Here is a 23,034-nt window from a genome sequence, read left to right on the forward strand (position 1 = left end):
GAATCAAGGAAAACCCTCAAAAAACGCGTCGTAATACCTGCGGACCCAAACAGCTTCAAATCTCAGATACGATCTTAGATGGTTTCCAATCCAGTACAACTTTATTTTTTCGAGGATCTACCCTAATCCCCTCGGCAGATACCACATGACCTAGAAATGTCACTTCTCGCAGCTAGAACTCACACTTGCTGAACTTAGCGTATAGTTGTTTCTCCCTTAAAATCTGCAGAATAATTCAAAGATGTGCATCATGTTCATCCTCGATTCTCAAATACACCAAGATATCGTCTATAAATACCACCACGAATCGATCTAGGTAGGGCTAGAATACTCGGTTCATCAGGTTCATGAAGGCAACTGATGCATTCGTCAGCCCAAACGGCATCACTAGGAACTCGTAATGACTATAACGAGTCTTCAACGCAGTCTTATACATGTCAGCCTCCTTAACTCTCAGCTGATGGTACCTAGAATGAAGATCTATTTTGGAAAAAATCAAAGCTCATCGCAGTTGATCAAATAAATCATCTATCCTCAACAAAGGATAATTATTCTTGATAGTCAGTTTATTCAATTGTCGATAGTCGATGCACATGCGTATGGACCCATCATTCTTCTTTACGAACAACACTAGTGCTCCCCATAGAGACACGCTAGGTCGAATGAATCTTCGATTTAACAGTTCTTAGATTTGAGCTTTTAACTCCACTAACTCATTCAGTGCCATCTTATAAGGAGCGATAGACACTGGAGCTGCTCCAGGCAGGAGCTCAATACCCTATTCAACTTCACGGCTTGGAGGCAACCTAGGGAGCTCATCAGAAAATACATTAGAAAAATTCTTAACTGTTCTGATATCTCCAACGGAATGACCCTCAGAATCAGATACACCAATATAGGCTAGAAACGCCTCACAACCCTTGTGAACTAGTTTTTCAGCCCATAATGTAAAGATCACATTAGACAGAAAGTCTCTTCGCTCCCCAATCACAGCCACCTCCTCATCCTCAGTAGTCTTCAACACTATACGCTTAGCAGCACAATACAAACTTGCACGGTGTTTTACGAGCCAATCCATCCCCAAGATTAGGTCGAATTCACCAAACGGTAGCTCCATCAAATCCGCTGAAAATATAACTCCTTGAACCTTTAGGGACACATCTCTGAACAACTTATCTACCTTTCTTGACTGTCCCAGTGGACTTAACACAGTCATCTCATTACCAGTACTCTCAGACATGATACCCAAGGTGCCAGACATAGTGCATGTAATGTATGAATACGTAAACCCTATATCAATCAGAGTAGTGTAAGGTACATTATGAATTAGGAATGTACCAGTTATAACATCTGGAGCGACACCATCCTCTCAGGGATAAGCAGCATAGACCAGTACTGGTTGTCTCACCTAAATGTTACCAGCACCTTTGTCTGGCACTCCATGACCTCGTCCCACACCATTTCCACCTTTGGCCTGCCCACGGCCTCTCGGTAGCTGCTGACCACCTCTCGCTGGCTGAACATAACCCTGACTTACAACTTACATCTGAACAGGCCTCTAAGGATAATTTTTGACTTGATGTTCCATAGATCCATATCTGAAACATGCCCCAATCTTCTTCCAACACTCACCCAGTGGATGCCTCTCACAATCAACATAAGGCTGTGGTCTTGCAATAGGAACCCCAGCTCGGACTGGCCCATCAAACATAGCCTTCTTTTTAGGCCTTCTAAAAGAACTCGAGGGCTCTGAATCCCTCTTATATCTGCCCTTATCCTTCTCACGGTTCTGGCGCTCAAAGCGTTCCACGTCCTCAGCGATTTTCGCCTTTTCTACTAGGGCAGCGAAATCTCGCTCCCTCTGTAACTCATCTTGGAGGCTGTCCTCGAATCGCACACAGTGTTCATATTCAGTCGCCACTATCCCATGAGCATAGTGACTAAGTCGCAGGAACTCTGCCTCATATTCTGCTACAATTTTATTCCCTTGGGTCAAGCTTAGAAATTCCCTTCTTCGGGCATCCACATAACTTACGCCCATATACTTTCTTTAGAATACCGACTTAAAGAAATCCCATGTTAACCGGTCTACTTGAGTACCCTCTCTCACGGTAAGCCACCACTGATAGGCCTCATTTCACAGTAAAGACACTGCACCTTTTAGTTTTTACTCAGAAGTACAGTCGAGATCGTCCATTATTCTCTCTGTGGCTTCCAACCAGTATTCAGCCACATTAGGGGCAACTCTAGAAATACCCTTGAATATTTCCACTCCATTCGACCGAAGTCATTCTGAAATCGACCCACAGCCCACAGCACCGGTACTGGTCATTGTGACCCTTTTCAAAATACGGAGCATAGCTTGTGATAGTGCATCATCCCCAACCGCTCGATCTTATGATCCCGTCTCAGTCACCGGTGAAGCTGGTGCCTCCTTAGCCTCAACATTAGGCATGTGGCCTGATGCCAAAGACCCAGCCCTAGCACTTCCTCGACCTCTACCGCGGCCTCGTGTACCCCTTCTGCGAGTACCTCTAGTTCTCATATCAAGTAACGTGTTATCTGTTTACAAATTTTTATGAATTAGTTTGTAATTCCAGTAATTATTAACAGATGTCTTATGAAAAGCAATAATCAGAGTTTTGTTTTCGCAAATCCAGGTCTCCCTATAGTTTCAGTTTACTCTCACTTAAGAGTTTCAGTACAGTCCTACTATCTATATTAGTCTCTCAATTTATTTCAGTTCAAACAGTCTATATTATAAAGAAAACTTATTGATTCGGCGTTGGAGACTCAGTGTGCCACACTTGTAAACCTTCCAAAACACTTCAAGAATAATTTTCTAGAAATTCTGAATATTTTCAAAACCAATTCCACAGCCGAGTTTTACAACTAAGTTCTGATACCACTAAATGTAACACCCCAAACCCGGCCTAGACATTATGGTTGAATCTGACGTGTCACATTGAAGTGTCTTTCGAAAATTAGACTTATTGGTAATAATTTCGTTTCTAAGTTTAAAAGCCCCTTTGTTATTATTTAACGAATCAACTAATCAAAATGTTTCCCTTGTTATCTGCTATTGTTATAATAGGTTGATCTAAAATTAAGGAAGCTTTTGAAAACTTTAATGTTTAAATTTTGTGTCTTTGAAAACAGTAATTATTTTGAAAATTCGTCACCTCCTAAACTATCAGTTTAAAATAAGTAAGCAAAAGGCCAATTAAAAATTTAAACAAACATAAATGGCCTTATTACATAAACAAAACCTAACAAAAACTTTAAATTTAAATAAAAGTAAGTGTAAAATAGTTGTAGTTGTGTGGCCACCTCCGAGTCCCTCGCAGCGCCAAATTGTCTATGGCTGAGGATTACCTGTATAGTTAAAAAGAAAGAGTGAGTTTACGAAAACTCAGTGTGTAATCCTTTATCACCAATCAAGATACAACATGCAAGAATACCGTGCGTGAGCCCTATTCAAGAATAAAGACAAAGGTAATAATGTAACCCATCCCAATCCAGCCAACACACCTCTCCGTACCACCAACACACCACGTGAGGATAAAATCGAACCACCCAGCCAACACACCAATATTGCAGTAAAACTGTCAGTAATAGTATCGCAGCAAAGCTGCTAGTAACAGTATACTTTCTCCATAACAGTTTCCCAACCCTATGCAGTATGTCATGTCATAAATAATACGTGTATGCAGAATTTCATACTCAGTAACAGTCATATACAAATCGTGAACACGTCAGTCAACCTACCTCTAAAGGTATAATGGTTATTTCTATCTATTAGGGGTAAAACAGTCATTTCACTCTTTAGGGGTATTTTGGTTATTTTACCTATTTTGAGGTCTTGGTGCAGATATCAACCTCTTGAAAGGTCTGCAGTCACCTCGAACGACTCACGTAACCTAAATAGTCATAACAGTGTAATTGGGCCCAAGGCGCATGATTCGGCCTAAGTGGGCCCACACGCTTGTGCGGCCCGTTCAGCCCAGATTTTACCACGGCTATGGGATCTATATAATCCAATCCGATATTTACCACAAATCGTAGATTTCATCCGTTTAGGGCCCACGAGCCTATTGAGTCTATACAGTCCATTACGGCCCAACGTGGCCCATTACGGCTTAAAACTATGAAAATGCCCATGGAGGCCTCTACAGTCTATCGCCCATGATTAGCGGGTTTGGCTTACCATACGAGCGATCGCACACCTGTATGGTCTCAAACGCCGTATTTTTAACTTTTCGGCTTTTACTGTATTACAGTTACAGTGGGGTGTTTACACACCTGATTGTGAAAACGCACTAAGATCCACGAGAACCAAAGCCTACATTCATACAAGGCTTTCATTAGTCACTGAACAATAGGGTTAATCTCCCCCTTTTACACCCTTAACCAAAACTAAAATTAACACTTGCCTCGATTGTCTAATGTGGCTCAACCCATTTATACCACTGACGAAGGTTGACTACAATCTCTTTGACAATTATCTGCATTATAAATGAATTTTATTAAACAGGATTATTTATTCATGTGGTTTAAATCCACACATGATAACTTACGGAACCACAGAAAACACTCGACCTACACTTTAGAATGTTAGCCTACATACTTACCTTTTATCGAGTGATGAGAGAAAGGTTTCAACGACTTTAATATCACTTGATACTCCTTCACTCCTCAAGGAATTCGAATCGTCAGAGAATAGTTGTTAAGCCGAAAACAAAATTGAAGAGATAAATAGGGAGAGAAAAGAAATATTCGACAAACAGTTGACTAAAAAGGGGTAGAAGAAGAAGAGTAAATCAGAAGAAAGATGCAACACAAAACTACTCAACACTATTCGGTCAATTTTGGGAAAGTAGAGGAGAGAAAAGAAACAACAAAGAGAATAGGGGAAGAGAAAAGAGGATTCGGTGGAGAAGAGAACCAAAGAGCTATTCGACCAAAATAAAAAGGGAATTAAATGGAAGAGCAGAAAAAGAAAAAGAACAAACCCAAGAGGTACTCGGAGTCTTAGCAAAAATTCGGCACCAAAAGTAAAAAAAAGTGAAAAGAATGCTGACTAAAACTGAAACATTCAGAGAGAAAACAACCCAAAAACTCTAAAATCAGTTACCTTAGTGCCTAGTGACCAAATTCGACACAAACCCTACTCATCACCTCAACTTCCACGATTTTCTCCTAAAATCACTCCACCACATCACAATCCCACTATTCTCTCTATGATTTACTCCCCCATTCAAATTCCACAGCATTTCAGTCATACTTCACCACCTCACAGCACATGTGATAAAAATAAACACTCTATAGTGCAGCACCGGACTCGAACCTCAGACCTCAAGGATACTTCACAAGCTACTTACCACTAGACCAATAAGCTCTTCGTGTGTCATAAAATAAGCACTATTATTAATAAAGCCTATATGCCAGTGTCTGAATTCATTTAAGAGCAAAACTAAAAAATTTTGCAAAAGCCAAGACTTTAACCCAGGCGTCTCAAACACTCCTATACACACCCTAATCACTTAGCCATTAAGGCAAACAAGTAACTTGTGCCATATCATGCAAAAATTAAAAAAATTAAATTTTTGGGGCGTTACAATTATTTAACAGTGTTCCAAAGGCCCTTTAAATAGACTTAGGACGTGGGTCCAATATGACTAAAATAGCCCTATAGGAAATAGAGTTCGACTAGGAGAAGAAGTCCTGTTGAGAGTAAAAAAAGTGTTTATATTTGAACAGAAAACATCGCATCGTCATGATGTGGCCTACTTGCTCGTCACGATGTCACAGCCTTGATTGGCTGCCAAGGACGTCGTGTCATCCCGATGTCGCATGACTTTCTGCTCCTTTTTAGTTTCTCATTGATTCTCATCTTAAGTGCTTGCAACGTATCCGATAAATACAAGGTACATCTCACAAATCTCCACATTGACTTATATTTATCATACTTCATTTTCCAAAGCCCACCACGGACCTATCTCGAACTTTGTAAGATTCTAACTGAGTTTAAGCTCTACTTGAACTTTGAAACCGAAAGGCTTCTAGCCTTTTTCTTATGAACTGCCAAATCAAAATTGACTTGATTTTTCTTCTTATGAATGCAGTGTTCTGTTTTTCTAACTTCTGCATACGAAAAAGAACTTCTCTTGTCCAAAATAGTCATACCTTTTTCGTTTGTATGACCAAGTTGTTTATGCCTCAACTAAGTTGAATCTAACTCTTTAACCAACAAGGAACTTGCGATTTTATCCTTACCATTGATCCTTATAGAACATAAAGACTGTCATTTTTTCAACCTCTCATCAAAATGAGAGCACCATGAGGTACCTTAATATCATTTGACTCGATGTTGATTCTATAATCTTTCGAGTCCAAATCTCCAAGGAGATGAGATTTCTCTTTAAATCAGGAACATGCTCGACATCTGATAGTGTCCTGATTATCTTATCGTGCATATTAGTTTGAACGGTACCAATATCAATTACCTTACAAGATGAGTCATTCCCCATATGCACAACTCCACCTTCAACTAGATTGTATGTGGAGAATCAGTTCTTATTGGGACATATGTGAAAAGAACACCCCAAATCTAAGATCCATTCGAACGTAAGTTTAGAGCTTTCGCTTGTTGACACCAATAAGAAATCATCACCCTTTTCTATAGCCATAGTAGCATTGGCTACCTCAGCATTCTGTTCTTCATCCTCGTCTCTCTCAGTAGCCCTTCTATTTTTATTTTTCAAACTATAACATTTTGCTTTTATGTGACTCAGCTTTTTACAGTAGTTGCATATTTTGTCACGATTCCTAGATTTCGACCTTGACCTAGACTTTATCCTTTCCTTTTCATACGCAAGTTCAAGCAACCATATCCTCAAAATCGTCCATTTTATTTTTCTCTTAATTTTTTTTAAATTTCAGCCTAAAACTTTGGAAAAATTACTTTTGCCGCCCTAGGGTTCCCAAACCCTAGATATTTAATCAAACTTTCCCCAATTAAACTAGGATTTTGTTTTCTCTTCAAATCAAAATAGGACTTTCTTTCTTTTCTCTATTTCTTTTATCTTATCTTATCTTATCTTTTCTTTCCTCTCTTTTACATCAAAATTTACGCACTTTGCTGCTGAATATTTTGCTATTCTGGATTAAAATATCATCCATTCGATCATTTTGTCCATCGATTTTAGAGTTATCATCAATAGAATTCTGATCTTTGCCAAAAATCAGTAAATACAATTCAATCTCAATAATTAAACCTGAATTCTTGTATTATTTACATCTGATGCCAATCTTTCGTTTAAATTAATGAATCTTTTACGAATCTTTTATGAATTTTGCCAAAATTCTCGGTAATCTTAATAAATCTTGAAAACAAATGTTAACCCGTGTATAAATGTCGTTTAAAGAACCCATTTTAGGTTTATCGAATCAAACTGAAACGTGAAGGATGACATTCGGGCTTCCGGTGAAAGGTGTGTGTTCTTTTAAAAGTGAATCAGAGCAAATCGTGTCTAAAAATAGGGCCACACGGGCATGTGGGCCACACGTGTAGACCACACAGCCCTTCACATGACCATATGTCTTTGAAACCCTAGGATAGTTTGAATCTTACACGGCTAAGACCCTTCCACACGGCCTGCCACAGGACCATGTCTACCTTGTACTTAATTTTGTAATTTCCACATAGGCACAGTCTGTTACTCGGCCTGGCCACACAACCATGTGCCCCTATTTTTCAGATTTTACAATTTTTCCTAGAATTTTATGATTTGTTCAGTTTAATCCCTGAATGGTTACCGAACTACTTTTTGTTTTAATTTATTCAATTAAGTCCCTGATCATATGATTAATGTTAGAATCCATTATCTGATTGACTGAATTAATATTATATATATTTTCTTGAATTGTGATTAATACATATGTTTATTGTATCTACATTTGAAATTGTACATTCATCATTCCTTATGTTATCGTTAAACCGAACATATAATAAGCATGTTTTTGTTACTAAATTGATTTGTTATAAGCACACTATTTTTTTATTATATCGAACTGTTATAAGCATATTGATTGCCACCGTAATGTTCTGATAAAAGCATATTAAATGCTACCGTATTGATCTATTTTGAGCAAAACATATTGCATTGCATGGGGTGGGACAATATGTACGAAGGAAGTATTGGCAGTTTATTTACAAAAAATTGTTATGTACTCACTGCCAGAGGCAGTTCCATCTGCGTGTTATTTGTTGTGTATCCGCAACCAAAGGCAGATTCCATTTACTGGTTAAATGTTGTGTAATCCACAGTCAAAGGCAGATTTCATCTGTAAGATTTTGTTGTGTACCCATAGCTAGAGGTATATTCCATCTGCGGAATTTTTGTTGTGTGCTCACAACCATTAGCAGTTTATCTGCAAACCATTAGTGGCTAAGCCACAATCCAGTGTGTTGGTGGGTGGAGTTCAGGGGAACTCCCATTATGGTGTGTAGCGGTGAGGTAGGATCGTTTCTGTTAAAATCGAAATTGTAAGGAATCCATAAAAACATGTGCATACAAAATTAGAATTTTTTATATGACATATACATACATGAATTTTGAATGATCTGAAACATCGATATGTAGATATTGGTTCTGTAAATTATTTCTGTGTGACATACTTCAGTATGCTTAAATCGTTTGCACTGATTTTCTTATGATTGAACTCACATTGGATGTCATAGCTTACTCTTCTTTTAATTTTCATCCATACAGATAACCCAATAGGTTAGGACACAAATGCGACATTCGTAAAGTCTCAGCTCGATTTTGTTAAAATATTTTAGATATATTATTCGATATTTTATCTTTTAGAAACTTTATTATTTTGAACTATGGCATGGGAAATTGGGTTTGTTGTTTATTTATTTATAGCTTGCATGACATTTAATTTGATTTTAGGATATCTAATTACAATTATTTATTAGTTATGTATGAAACTCAGTTTTTATCAAAAACATAAATAGATATCACTTTTCCGCTACTAAATTATAATCAAGAACTTTGAGTTGTAAATAAATTGGTAATTAACTAAGATTCTTCCAAAGATAAACAAATATTTTAAAATAATTGTTCTATGAAACACCATTAGTTTACTAGGTTATTTTGGTGGCTAATGTAATCTTTCGAACTCGGGTCTAACATCTAGGTCGAGTTGGGGAGGTTATAGAATCTCATTGTTGCCATCCTGAACGAATCAACCATCTTGAACGAATCAATCTGCGGAAGCAAACAAATAGTACAATAGAGAGTATCCAAAACCCGAATACAAAGAGCAAATCCTGAAAGAAACTCAAATATCCCAAATACAAAATCTCTTTCAAAAGCTCTTTAACAAATCCCATACAATAGATATTTAACGCAAATTTGATTCTTTGAATCTAATGTTTTTAAATAGGGTTCCAAAGGCCCTTTAAATAGGCTTGGGATGTGGGTCCAATATGACTAAAATAACCTTGTAGGAAATAGAGTTTGACTAGGAGAAGAAGTCTTGTTGAGAGTAAAAAACGTGGTTATATTTGAGCAGAAATTTTGCCTAGTCATGACGTGGCCTACCTGCTCATCATAATGTCGTAGCCTTGCTTGGCTGTCAAGGACATCGCATGGCTTTCTGCTCCTTTTTGGTTTCTCGTCTTAAGTGCTTACAACATATTTAATAAATGCAATGCGCACCCCAAAACTTTTACACCAAGAATTAAATTTATTTTTAAAATTTTGAAAACATTGACATAAATAAAATTCTCCTCCAACTTTCCTTATCCAAAATACACCATTAGTTAATATTTAGGGTTTAAGATTTAAAATGAAAGTAAAATGTTTGAAGCGACATAAATTTACAGTATGCTTAAAAGAAAAATTTTAAGATAATTTTAAATATAAAATCTTATTAAAACTTTGTTAAGATTTTGATTGAGTTAATTTCACTCTTCAAGCCGGTATAAATTCAATTATAAAATTACCAAAAATACTTATTTTATAAAATAATAAATATTATTTTAAAACAACTTTTTTATAAAAAGAATAGAAAAATAATTAAAATAATTATATACAAATTCAAAAAATTATAATTTTTAATCTCTACTTTATCATATTAATCAAAGTGATTATTATATTAATTTTTATAATCTAGTTATTATTATGTTAATGGAGGAATAAGATTGGCTGCCACAGCCCCACGCGGGGAAAAGAGGCAGTCCAGTCCCCGACGATATCCTCATCGTCAATAAAGATAGCAGTCTCTGACGCGCATTTTGGAATTGGGGCAAGTAAAAGGTTAGGTAAAGCCAAAAGTATGTCCAATAAATAAATTGTTGATCACACTATTAGGATTCCATGCTTGAATTCCGTGTCGTCCTGTGATTAGGAAGTCAATATATGTAATGCATGTAAAACGAAATAATGTAGTATCATGTTAATTTGCTTTTAGTTTAGTCTTTGTACCAATCATATTCACATATATCAATACCAATTGGTATAGAATATTCTATTTTTATAAAAGTTTTACATTTTTTAATTTTCTAAATCAATTTCTTTCTTTTTATCCTCGTTTACCTGTGGTTAGTGTAAAAATAGCGGTGGCGGTGAGATTAGATACTGTAACAATACTGTAGCGTGAGACAAAAAGTAAGCTAAATGCACTGCACCGCACCGCACCCAATCGCCTATCCAAACCCACCCTTAGTCATAAACTCTTTTTCTTAATTAAACAAAACTTTATTTAGGAAAAGAACATGACAAGGAGCTACAGTTGACAAAATAAGTTTGAGCTCGGAAGTTGGTTCGTGTCAATTCGAGCTTGTAACGATCCGAGATCGAAAAATTCGAGCATGACAAAATCTCAACTTGAAAAAGCCCAAGTTCATAAGAATTCAAATTCGATACTAATTTAGTCTAAACTCGAGATAAATCCAATCCAACCCCGAATTTATAATTGAACAATCATAATTAATATAATTTTAACATAAAAATAAATGATAATTATTTATTTTATGAAAATATATTCATAAGTATTACATATTCATTTTAAAATTTTATTAATAGCAAAAGTAATTATAATAAACTTTTATGTGAAATTATAAAGCGAAATAAATTTTAAAAACATTAATGGAATATAAAATATTTTTTATACTATAATTATTTATGTATAATAAATATATAAAATAAATATTTATTTATATATGTAAAATTTAAATTTAATCATAATGTAAAATATATAATAACATAATATATTGACCAGTGTTATATTTACTACAAATAATTAAATATGATTTATTATGCAATACTTATAAAGTTACTAATAAATTTAATTTTAATGATTTTGGAATTTAAGTTTTAGTTTTAGCTTTTTCTTGTGGTTTGAAAATTTAAGATTTACTTTTAGTTTTTTTATTAATTTTAATATTTTTATTAATAATTTTTAATTAAATGGGTTTATTTTTATGTAAATTGGATTTTAAATAAAGTTTAAATTGTGCTTATGCTTGTGTTCAGTTGGTGTTGGATTAGGGTTTGGATTTAAATATATTTTACATTTAATAGATGCAAAGTTAATTAATTTTGTTTAAACAGTTTTGAAAACCGAATTGAAAATATCAAATCAACCGATTATTTAACCTAACCTTAATGCATATATATACTATTAATAATTATATATGATATAGAATTATATAATGTAGTAGGAGAATTAATTTTGAATGTACAAGTATAAAGACTAAGAACTTATTTTAACCAATATAATAATGAACAATAATAATTAATAATTAATATATTATGTACTACTATTATAGTATGTGATATACACTACACCAAAATAGGCTTTTAGCGGCGCTAAAAAGGGCCGCTAAAAGTATTTGCGGCACTTTGAGAAGCGCCGCGAAAAACGCCGCTAATAACAACGTCGCTAACTTTAGACCTTTAGCGGCGCTTTTCCCACAAACGCCGCTATAAATCAAACCTTTAGCGACGCTTCTCGCAAAAACGCCGCTAAAAATATAACCTTTAAAAAAATTATTTTAATCAAATTGTATTTATTTTTATGATAAATATTATATTATGTTTTATTTTCTAAATTTGAACTTTAAATATACTTTTAAGGATAAATAAAAAAATATTATTTAAATTAAATTTTCTATGAAAATTTTAACTTTAAAACTAAATATAAAAATTAATGAATTTAGTTTTAGAATTTAAAATAATAAATTAATAACACAATTAAAATCCAAAAGTTAGAACTCAAGTTGCCGTAAATATTAAAGTAAAAATAAAAATTTAGAATCAAAACTAAAATAAATAATACATATGAGAAACTTGTATGTCTTCTTCCATCTATATTGTGCGTTTTGGAACAACTTCCTAATTACATTTCAAAATGACAATGAGTAGGCATGAGTCAGTACAACTTTAAACAACCTTAAATAGTTTTATGTATTACGAAATCTACACAAGTGAGGAAAATTGCACTAGTTTAAAAAAGTAGACCAAAATGCATAATATGAGGATGAACTTGCTTGGAAGTTTTCTCATCTGCATGTTTTCTCTGGGAAAATTAGCAGAAAAGCTAGTTAACTTTTCCAAGGGTAAGTGTTGGAAATGCCTTGATAATGGATAAAAATTAGGTTGCATGAAGCTCGTGCATGAGAAAATATTCCTAGCAAACGATGGCAAGAAAAAGGCACCTATTATTCTTGCTCTCATCCTCCTAATCTCTCCTCAGGGTCATAGTTTGTGAACACCCGAAACTCATTTCCAAGTTTGCTTGAATGTCGTGGCCGAAAATTGCATGCACGCAAACCCAAAAGCTCTGCAGCTCTATCCCTCTGCACCTCTCCTGCAAGTCATTCTCTTAGCTTTTACTTAAAAAAACCACTAAAACAACCATTGACATCCATACTTATATTCTGCACTATATCGAATTTATCCATATACGGCAATAAAGATGACTAACTCAAAGGTAATACCCTTCTTGATGAAAGATGAACTGTTAAATACATGCAGAAATGAACCGTTCAACACATACAGAAAGAACTTACTTTTCCCATAATCCACTTAATGAATCCACTAAACAAACTCCGACAAGCACTGCCTGAACCTTGCCTACAAAATATTTTTAAAAAATCAATAAATCATCAATTGAATTACAACTAAAATTCTTGCATCTCTATAAGTAAAAAAGGCCATACCTAGCTATAACAGAAAGTTGACTCTCATCTTCACTGACATTCATAAGCTTTGCAAGTGGAAAAACTGCATCAAACCCAAAACCATTAGTCCTATAAACTGTATTAAACAACAAAGTAAAAAAGAAAAAAGAAGGTTAAAAGGTCTGCACAAGGCTAACTGAATTTATTCCACTGCTTAGCATGGTTTGTATTAGCTTCATTGATCAGATTTAAAGAACAACATATAATCTGTAACTAACTGAATTTATTTCTTAAACACGGAAAGCAACATTTGATGTAACCACATATCCTCCATGAATCATGGCTCATAGGAGCAAGACTAGACAAGCACAACAGATTTTGCTTCGATCAAGTTTTTAATCTAATCTTGTGAAATTGGCATCCAACAAGCTAGTAGATAGGCTAATTCAGCCCCATAATCAAATTAATTGTATGTTAGACAATCATGGGTTTCTAGAAAAATACTTGAACTTTATTGCTAACAAACTTTTGAGATTCTTCTAACAATTGTTGATCTTCAAGACATTGCTTTAGTAATTTACCAATCTGGTCTTCCTACACAAACTCACAAACATTAAGATTAAAAAAAAAACTCTACATCCCTGAATAATTATTTCAATACCAAATCCATAACCCAGGTATCACATTAAACCTTATTCATTCTCCCCTCCCACATTAGAACACTCAAACACAATAGCTCCTACTCATCGTTAGTCATCTTTCTGATAGCAGAGGGATGCAAAGATGATATCATGCATATATATCTCCCCTCTTTGAACTTTTCTTTTGTTTTCTTCTCTCATTGAAATAGTTAAACTTTTTCTATCCTTATCCCATATGGCACCGACAATCTAGAGATCTTGTCTATCATCCACAAGACAAATCTTGGGTTTTCACTATCCCAGAAATACATCCTAAATCCTCCTGACAACAAAGATGATCAATTTTGACAAGTCCAGGCAACAGTTATAAAATTATAAATCAAGGAAAATGAAGATTTCAACATTAAAATCATACTACATATATATATTAAAAATAAATATCATCAAAACCGAGCTACCATGCTCAGTGTACTTGACTGTGTAATCCACTATCAGTGACATTTATCAACTGCAGAACACTAGCTGAGAGTTCTGCATCAATTACTTCTTGTGACTCCATGCTGCATGGAAGAAATGTAAAAAATATATTGATGACTGTAAAAAGAATGCAAGTCGAGTAAAACCAAAGAAGTTTCAAACAACTAAAAGTACCATCGCCAAAATTTGAACCCTATGCCTAATTTCATATTTAACAACCAAGAAACAAAAACCCAATATATATAATAATGCACACATACACACAACATATATATATATACACACCCTTTTGGTACAAAGAAAGAGTTTCAATAATTTCAAACCTTTCTCTCACGTATAGCTTCAAGGGCTTGCAGTTCATTAATGTTAAGTTCATTCAAGTCTCCACCCATTCTCTGCCTGTAAATAAATAAAAAAACCTTGTTCCCTTAATCAACAACAAAAAAAAAGCATGAACCCTTCTTGTTTATCTCCTTCAACCTCCTGTAATTTTCTTCCATTCTCTGCAAAAACACACACAAAAATGGAATAAAGAAAAACAACAAACAGAACCCCACAAAGCTTAAAAACTAAATTGTAAACCTCATACTGGGAATTCTATAGATCAATCCCTGTGGTCTTTTGGTATAGATCGGAAAACCCATTTGTCCTGATTCAGAAAGAAACAAAACCCCAAATCAATGAATCATTTGTTATATGCATATATATATAAATTCATGGAGAGAAAAAGAAAAGGTTTAGGGATTTGAACGGTATTTCGAGATATTGGGGGCAAAGGAACTCATGGAATTTTGAAATTAAAAGGGAAAAAGAATTAAGTACAAAATTTGGGGTATTTAGGCCGCGCGATGGAGATGAGGAGAAGAGGGAGTAATTAGCGGGTAACCAAAAATTTTGTTTTTGGGAGTGAGCGGGATTTTGAATATCTTATGTACAAAACGACGCCGTTTTGCTATGTTAAAAATCTTATATTTTTTTTGCTAAAAATTATTTTAAAGTAAAATTATTTTCTGTGGCGTTTTTTATAAAAACGTCTCTATTGCTTATCTTTTGCAGCATTTTTCATAAAAACGCCATAAAAAATTATTTCATTTTAAATCTGTTAAAATTTATTAGTTAAGTGATTTTATAAAATATTTATTATTATTTTTATAAATTGAATTTTTTAAAAAATCAAGTACTCTCAAAATAAATATCGTATATTTTAATAAGAAAAAATGATTAAATGGTTGTAATTAATTATCAATGTAGCAATTAGAAAATGATAAAATAAATTTGTAGTCTTTAATGTTTGTAATTTTTATTAATTTGGTCTTTTCTTTAAAAGTATATAAATATTATAAAATAAAAGTTTAAAATCTTTTAAAATTCATTTTAAAATTTTAAATCACGAAAAATATAAAACCTTTCAAAATTTAGAAAATATATATTATTTACTCTTTAAATGATAATTAGAAATGTTCACTACCCATACAACCCACCTAGTCCAAAATATGGTTAGGATTAGATTTATATTTTTTATTGTTTTTAAACAATGAAATGGGTGATTCGGGTAAAACAAGCTTGAAGTGGGAAAAGTTTTTAAAATTGGGCATTGGTAACACCTAATCCATAAAACCTTAAAATGGTAACACCTAAACCTTAAACTCTAAACCATGCATTGTAACAGTCAAATCATTAACGCTAAACCGTAAACCATAAACATCAAGCCCTAAAACAGTAAATTTGATCATTATCTTATAAGCCGTAAACACTAACCTCATATTAACACTAAAATGTAAACTCTAAACCTTAAACCCCAATCCCCAAGCCTTAAACCTAAACCTTAAACCCTGAACTCAAAACTGTAATCCTAAAATAATAAACATTATGATGATATATTTATTCATCATTATCCACTAACCCCACCCAAATCCAAACGCAAACCCTACCCTGCTTTACTCATTTTGTTTTCCCAACCCTGGACCTCAGCACTCGCCACTCACCCACCCTAACGAAGTACCCAACGTAATTCGATTAATGATTGCAAATATAAGATATTTGCTTTCTTTTGCAATTGGGATATTCAGATAAATTAGACCTACTTGTCCACCACTACCACTATACCGCCTGAAGCAGCATTCGGCTCTAGACTCGAGACCTAGCTAACACTTTTTGTTATCAAGAAAAAACAAACAGCTTTTTCTTTTCGGGAGCAAATCGTCCAACTAACCCCACCGACTCTACTAGCTAAATTGAATCCCAACTTCACTTAATTATTTTCTAAAATTTAATATTTAATAAATTTTATTCGAATTTCAATATTTATAATATTTTCCTATAACCCTTTCTTAGCCTAAAAAACCTAGTATTAATTTCTAGTGGGTATTAGACCAAGTAACAACCTCATTTGTCCCTTTTCATTCATTTTCAGTTCTTACTCTTGAGTAGGTACTAATAGGTCATTGTTATGTTCATGTTTGATTAACTAAATATAAAATTATTTTGGTAATAAAATTATCAATATATAATATTATTTATCACGATATTTGGTGTTTTATATTACTTTCTTTGATTATTTATTTAGTCGAACTATCAAAATTTATTATTCTTATAAAAATTTATTCTATTTTTATTCTTTACAACACAACAATTTAAGCTTTATGATATTTTATTTTACTCATAATTTAATATATTTTACTAGTAAATTAGTAGTTTAAATAAACTGTGATTGAAAAAAAATAATAAATAGTTAGGAGTTAGGACTTCTCTTTAATAAAAACATTTTGTATTAAACAATATTATTTGTTATCATTTAAATGTAAATTTAACCAATATATAATAAATACAACGAAATATTAATTTTTTCAACTTATAATAAAAAATATAATTGAAACATTACTTGAGAATATATCAAAAAATGAGATAATTGAAATGGAGATTTTATTATTAGCGGCGCTTTTTCAAAAACGCCGCTAAAGGTACGAGCATTAGCGGCGCTTTTCTAAAAATGCTGCTAAAGGCCCAAGAATTAGCAGTGCTTTTTCAAAAACGCCGCTAAAGGTACGAGCATTAGCGGCGCTTTCCCAAAAACGCCGCTAAAGGTACGAGCATTAGCGGCGATTTTCCAAAAACGCCATTAAAGGCCCGAGCATTGGCGGCGCTTTTTAAAGGTACGAGCATTAGCGGCGCTTTTCCAAAAACGCCGCTAAAGGCCCGAGCATTAGCGGCACTTTTCCAAAAACGCCGCTAAAGGATCGAGCATTAGCGGCGCTTTTTCAAAAACGCCGCTAATGCTTAATTTTAGCGGCGTTTTCCAAAATGCGCTCTAATGCTCGATCTGTAGCGACATTTTTGTAAAAGTGCCGCTAATGCTTGATTTTTAGTGGCGTTTTTTTATCCAAACGCCGCTAAAAGCCTATTTTGGTGTAGTGATAGTATTACATTATGTAATAATATATTTTAAAAATTTTAATATATATTACTATTAAGTGGTCCAAAATAAAAATCGAATTTGCCAATCGATTTGCTTGAATTGACTCAATTTGGTTGGTTAATTTGGTTTAAATCACTAACTATAATAGATGATATACTATTGTGTAATATAATAATATAGTATATGGAGAGATCCACTTATACCATTGTTATCTCTTTGTACAATTAATATTTTAACAATCTAACAGTTTAATCTATCAATATAATTGTAATGCATGTAAATTTTTAATAGATCTAATATCTCTATCATATTGATCTAAAATATATATATATATATATATATATATATATCAATATTTATTAAACGTTGAAATTCTTTTTACATAAAACAAAGAGTATGAAAATTGACATGCTTGATCCATATGAATGAAATATAAAATGTGATAGTTGAATCGTTAAAATATTAATCATACAAAGAAATACAAAAGGTGTAAAACTACTTTAGTCTTACACCGATGTAAGTGGATTCTGCCCATAGTGTATAGCTATTACTAAAACTATTATACGTATGTTATATTATATACTATAATATTATATAACATAATAGAAGGGCTAACTTTCAATGTGTGAAGAATATGGGAAATTAGAACATATTTCAATCAATATAATAATATATAATAATTAATATATTATGTATTATGTATTACTATTACACCATGCGATATAATATTACATAATGCAATGATAAGTTTTAAAACTATTAATACATATAAATATAACTATTATTAATTATAGATTATAATAAAAGACATCAATAGTTATGTGTAATTTAGTATATTACAATACATATTTATAACTAGTAATACATTAACATATTATTAAAATTTTAATATATTAATAAAATATTATTTTTATTAAATTAGATTTTAAATTGAGTTTTAATTTTTACAAATTGTATTTGGGTATTGGGTTTAATTTCTTTTTATTTTAGAGTTAAGATTTAGTTTATGATTAGTTTATTTTGACTTTGGGTAATAATGGGTATATTCTTTGAGTTTGAGCTTAGTATAATTAATTATTTTAGAATACAGTATTAGGTTTATAAATTTAATAAGAACGATAAAACTATTTAATTATCAATATATTATAATGAACAATAAAAAATATTGTCGTCAATTAATATACGCATCGTATAATAAATTTTACATATAATTAGCAATTTAATAATTTCATATAAAATAACTATATTAAATATCTCTAATTTATGTTTTTATAAGATAAATTTAAATTTCATTATCATTGTATAAAAATAAAATAAATTATTACATTTAAATTTAAATATTTAAAACTTACAAAATTTAAAATTATTTAAATTCGTCAGAGTCCACTAGTTAAAAAATCCAAACCCCTCCATTCTCACCTCTACAAGGAAGAGGGTCATCACCTTCACCAAATCAGGCATAGCAAGTAGGAAACAGAGCCAAGGTCAGGGGTTAAAACGCAAAGTTTCTTGAAGTCATTCCCGATCCTTACTCTCCCAAGCAAGCAGATACCTAAAAAGGCGAAAACGAAGACAACAAAGGCAAAGTGATGGCAGGACCCAATACAAACGAAAGGGCCTGCAAAGCCCATCTCCAAAGCTAAACACAATCCGCCTACCCCCTACTTTTATAACAAGCCTGTTTATGTAGGTTCAATACTTGATGTTAGGGCTTATTTTATATAATTTTTTTCAGCATAGGTTCCTCTAAAATGTTTAATTTTTTATTTTTTAAAAATTGTAAAAAATATAAGTTAATATAATAGTAAAATTTAAGTTAAGTTCCAAAATCATAAATTTTTAATTTAACCTCTTTAAAAATTTCTGTGATGATAAGTAAAATTATACTTTAACCCTAAAATTTATAATTTAATTTTCACACTTAAAATAAATTTAATGTGAGTCACGTTATCTACAACTATATATTAATAATTTGCTAAATGCATGAAGTGACGTAATTTTATTAGTCATTTTAAATATATATATTTTTAAGTTAAACTTGTACCAGTGCATATTATGTATTGGTTGTGTAAAAATAATAAAATAAAAATAAAACAATATTGTTGCAGGGACGAGTATAGTGTGACATGCTTCGACGGCATCAGTAAGACGAAACAAGATTAATGCCTCGCTAAAATTGGTAATGCCTCGTCATAATTATAAACTTTAATTTTCTTTCTATATAGACGGATATATTTACTAGTAATTGGCGAGGTTCACATTAAATATATGTACATGTTATGGCAAAGCTCACCTTTAAAAAGGTGAGTATTATGTTTAAGTCCACCTTAAAGAGGTGTGAGGTTTGCAGCCACTTTAAAGAAGCACTAAAATGAGGCAATCGTTACACATATGTCTATCTCCATTACACATGTTTATTTCCATTGCATCCACATGACCTGCACTAATAATAGGGTATCATACAAGAATAACGACAGAAGGGTTCTCCCTCTCTTCAACCAAGTTCCCATGGGACTCCTTTCCATCTCTCATATTCCTTTTCTTAAACCTCACAATTAAAATACTACTGATAGTGGCTTTCCGCCTTACTCACCATCTAACCCTTGTTAATTTAACTAGTTAACAACCCCAAACACTGAAATAAAGTTTTGCAACCATATATATGAATGATAGCCTCAAAACATTAATATTCCACAAACTCCAATTTCATCGTAAATGATGTAATTAAGATTCAAATGTTGAGAGAAACACAATATCTTTAATTCTTATAAAACTAACTATATATAAGTATCCTTGGATGATTTTTAAGATTAGGGTTTGATCTATATGACAAAAATAATCTAAACAGGCTTCGCAAAATTGAAGCAGATTGGTATATGTCAAAATCCACAATTGCTTCAACACTCAAGTACCCCTTTTTAACTTTTGCACAACATTTTTCAATGTGGTTTTTTACATTTTCCTATCAGATTGAGGATTTTGTTTGATTACAACCTTCAATGATCTTTCTATATAAAAATGATTGTATGAAATTATAATTTCACGTTATCCCTATCTCTTTATAATAGGAGTATAACAAATCAGATTTTTACTCCTGACAAAATTCAAATCCAACTAAAAATGATAAATATCAGAAAAAAAATTTGATTTATCATACACCTATTGAAAAGGGATAGAGATGGCATGGAATTACAGTTTCATACAATCCCTTCTCCTTTCTATAAGCTTAAATTGGAGTTGTATAACTTAAATATGGTTAAAATAGTGAAACATGTCAGGGTTGAAAAATGGTTGTAAAATTCAAAATGGGTAAAAATTCGTTCCGTTCTGTCCCGTTACCATATTTAGTGTGAAGCGACGCAGGGGCGAAGCCAGAACAAATTTTTAGGGGGGCCGAATGAAATTTTAATTTTGTATAGTCTATATCTTTATAATTTTTAAAGGATTAAATTAAATTTTTATAATTTTAAGGGGGCCAAAGTACAATTTTACCTTTACTAATTTAAAATTTTTAAAAAAATTTAAAGGCCTAAATAGAAATTTTCCATTTTAGGGGGCCTGCCATTCCCCTGTATCTGCCTCTAAAGCGACTATTAGTGTTATAAAAGTAAAATCATTTGAGAAGGTAGTGGGGGAAGGCTAGCTCTTGCCATGTGTTTGTGGCAAACGCATATAGTCCATTCGTTATGATTTCTAAATAATAATGGTAATAGTAACATGTGAATTTGCTTTTGATATCGTCTTGTACCCATTACATCCTCTCGTCTTGTCCCAATATAACATTGACTATTATTAGTCAATGTCGTTTCATACCAAACTTTTACTTAATTGGTTTAAATAATTAAATAAATAAATAAATAAATAATTTCTTTTGTAATTGCACCTTTCACAAAATTAGATTATTAAATTAGCCATCATCAACATTGTTGTTTTAGCAAAACAGATATATTACTTAGGTTTCTGAGTATTATTAAAAGCAAACTGCATGTTAGTGATAACAACTTGAAATGATTTTTTCTCTATGTCAAAATTTTTATTAGTTTTTGTATTTTACATAAATGGTACATTTACTCTTTGTATTTCATTTGGGTCAAATACAACTTTTATTTTTTATTAATGAATTTTAGATTATGTGTTTTTTAATTTTAAAATTTTAATCTTGATAAAACTGTGGCAATTAAATTCGTTAAGCTAAATTCGCTATTAATTTTATTAGGAAAGAAGTCAAGGAATATATTATGATATGCAAATATTTGTCAAATATGTAAATAATATATTTAGGAAATTTATTAGGAACGAAGTTAGGAAATTTGTCATAAAAGTCAAGTTTTGTTTTAGAAATCGGGGATTTACATAGATTTATTGGGCAGTTTATCTTCCACGCCTATCATGTATATATATGACTCTTTTTGGCCTGTTAACACAAGAGAAAATAGACATTCGTCTCAAAAGTTTTTACATGGTACCAGAGCAAGAGAAAAACAAAAAAGTCATGAATAGCGAGGGAAAGAAACCTACTTCCCCCTACGTGTTGACTTCGAGTGATAATCCTGGTAATATAATTACTCAGGTGCAATTGAAAGAAGACAACTACGAGGAATGGGCTCGAGCAACGGGAACTTCGTTAAAAGCCAAGAAGGAATTCAGATTTATTGATGGAACGATTGAACAACCTGATGATGATTCCTCTGAATTAGAGGATTGGTAGACTGTAAATTCTATGTTGGTTTCATGGATGCTCAACACAATCGAGGCAACCTTGCGATCTACCATAACTCATATGGAGATTGGAAATGGAAGGATATCAAAGAATGATTCTCTATTGCTAATGGACCTTATGTTCAGCAGGTCAAGGCAGAACTTGCCAATTGCAAACAGAGAGGTTTTTCAATTGTGGCTTATTATGGGAAATTGAAACAACAATGGGAAGAACTTGCGAATTATGAGCAAATTCCCATCTGCCACTGTGTAAAATGCAATTGTAGCATTGCAGTTGAACTCAGCAAGAAATAAGAAGAAGAGAGGCTTCATCAATTTTTGATGAGGTTGGAAGATGCATTGTATGGAGTTGTTCACTCCAAGATTTAAAGCACAAATCCATTGTCAAAATTAAACAAGGCATACTCGTTGGTGTGCGAAGAAGAATGCATTAAAAAAATTTCATGAGGGAAGGAGGAACATGGAGAAGTTGTGAGTTTTGCGGTGCATGTCAATACGGGAGGCTAGAAGTATAAAACAGAAACAAGAGACAAATAAACTGTTTGCTCACATTGCAAAAAAAATAGACATGATTTTGAAACTTA

General features: G+C 32.6%; 1 protein-coding gene across 4 annotated transcripts; it reads right to left on the reverse strand.

Annotated features, from left to right (window-relative positions):
* Window positions 1–12,307: 12,307 nt before the first annotated feature.
* On the reverse strand, window positions 12,308–15,205 carry LOC105778468 (hypothetical protein). Of its 4 annotated transcripts, none has more exons than XM_052621783.1 (6): window positions 14,906–15,205; window positions 14,640–14,819; window positions 14,298–14,399; window positions 13,238–13,301; window positions 13,088–13,151; window positions 12,308–12,874 (listed from the first exon to the last, which is right to left on the reverse strand). In XM_052621783.1, exons 3-6 carry the CDS (start codon window positions 14,338–14,340, stop codon window positions 12,749–12,751), a joined length of 297 nt encoding a protein of 98 aa, XP_052477743.1. In that variant the 5' UTR covers window positions 14,341–14,399; window positions 14,640–14,819; window positions 14,906–15,205; the 3' UTR covers window positions 12,308–12,748. The 4 variants fall into 4 exon arrangements, 3 of the variants coding, with proteins under 3 accessions (XP_052477743.1, XP_052477742.1, XP_012457635.1); XM_052621782.1 differs by having other exon boundaries at window positions 12,308–12,885; window positions 14,906–15,204; XM_012602181.2 differs by having other exon boundaries at window positions 12,308–12,885; window positions 14,899–15,204.
* Window positions 15,206–23,034: the final 7,829 nt, after the last annotated feature.

Source organism: Gossypium raimondii, chromosome 10 (genome assembly GCF_025698545.1).
Source record: "Gossypium raimondii isolate GPD5lz chromosome 10, ASM2569854v1, whole genome shotgun sequence".
Lineage (NCBI taxonomy): Eukaryota > Viridiplantae > Streptophyta > Magnoliopsida > Malvales > Malvaceae > Gossypium > Gossypium raimondii.

Excerpts from the sequence above, each read along its gene's own strand:
- LOC105778468 (XM_052621782.1), bottom strand. The coding sequence starts at position 14,340 with ATGTCACTGATAGTGGATTACACAGTCAAGTACACTGAGCATG. Across the intron at positions 13,302-14,297 it reads AGTCAAGTACACTGAGCATG|TTTTTCCACTTGCAAAGCTT; the intron begins GTAGCTCGGTTT and ends GGTTTGATGCAG. Across the intron at positions 12,886-13,087 it reads TTAAGTGGATTATGGGAAAA|GAGAGGTGCAGAGGGATAGA; the intron begins GTAAGTTCTTTC and ends AATGACTTGCAG.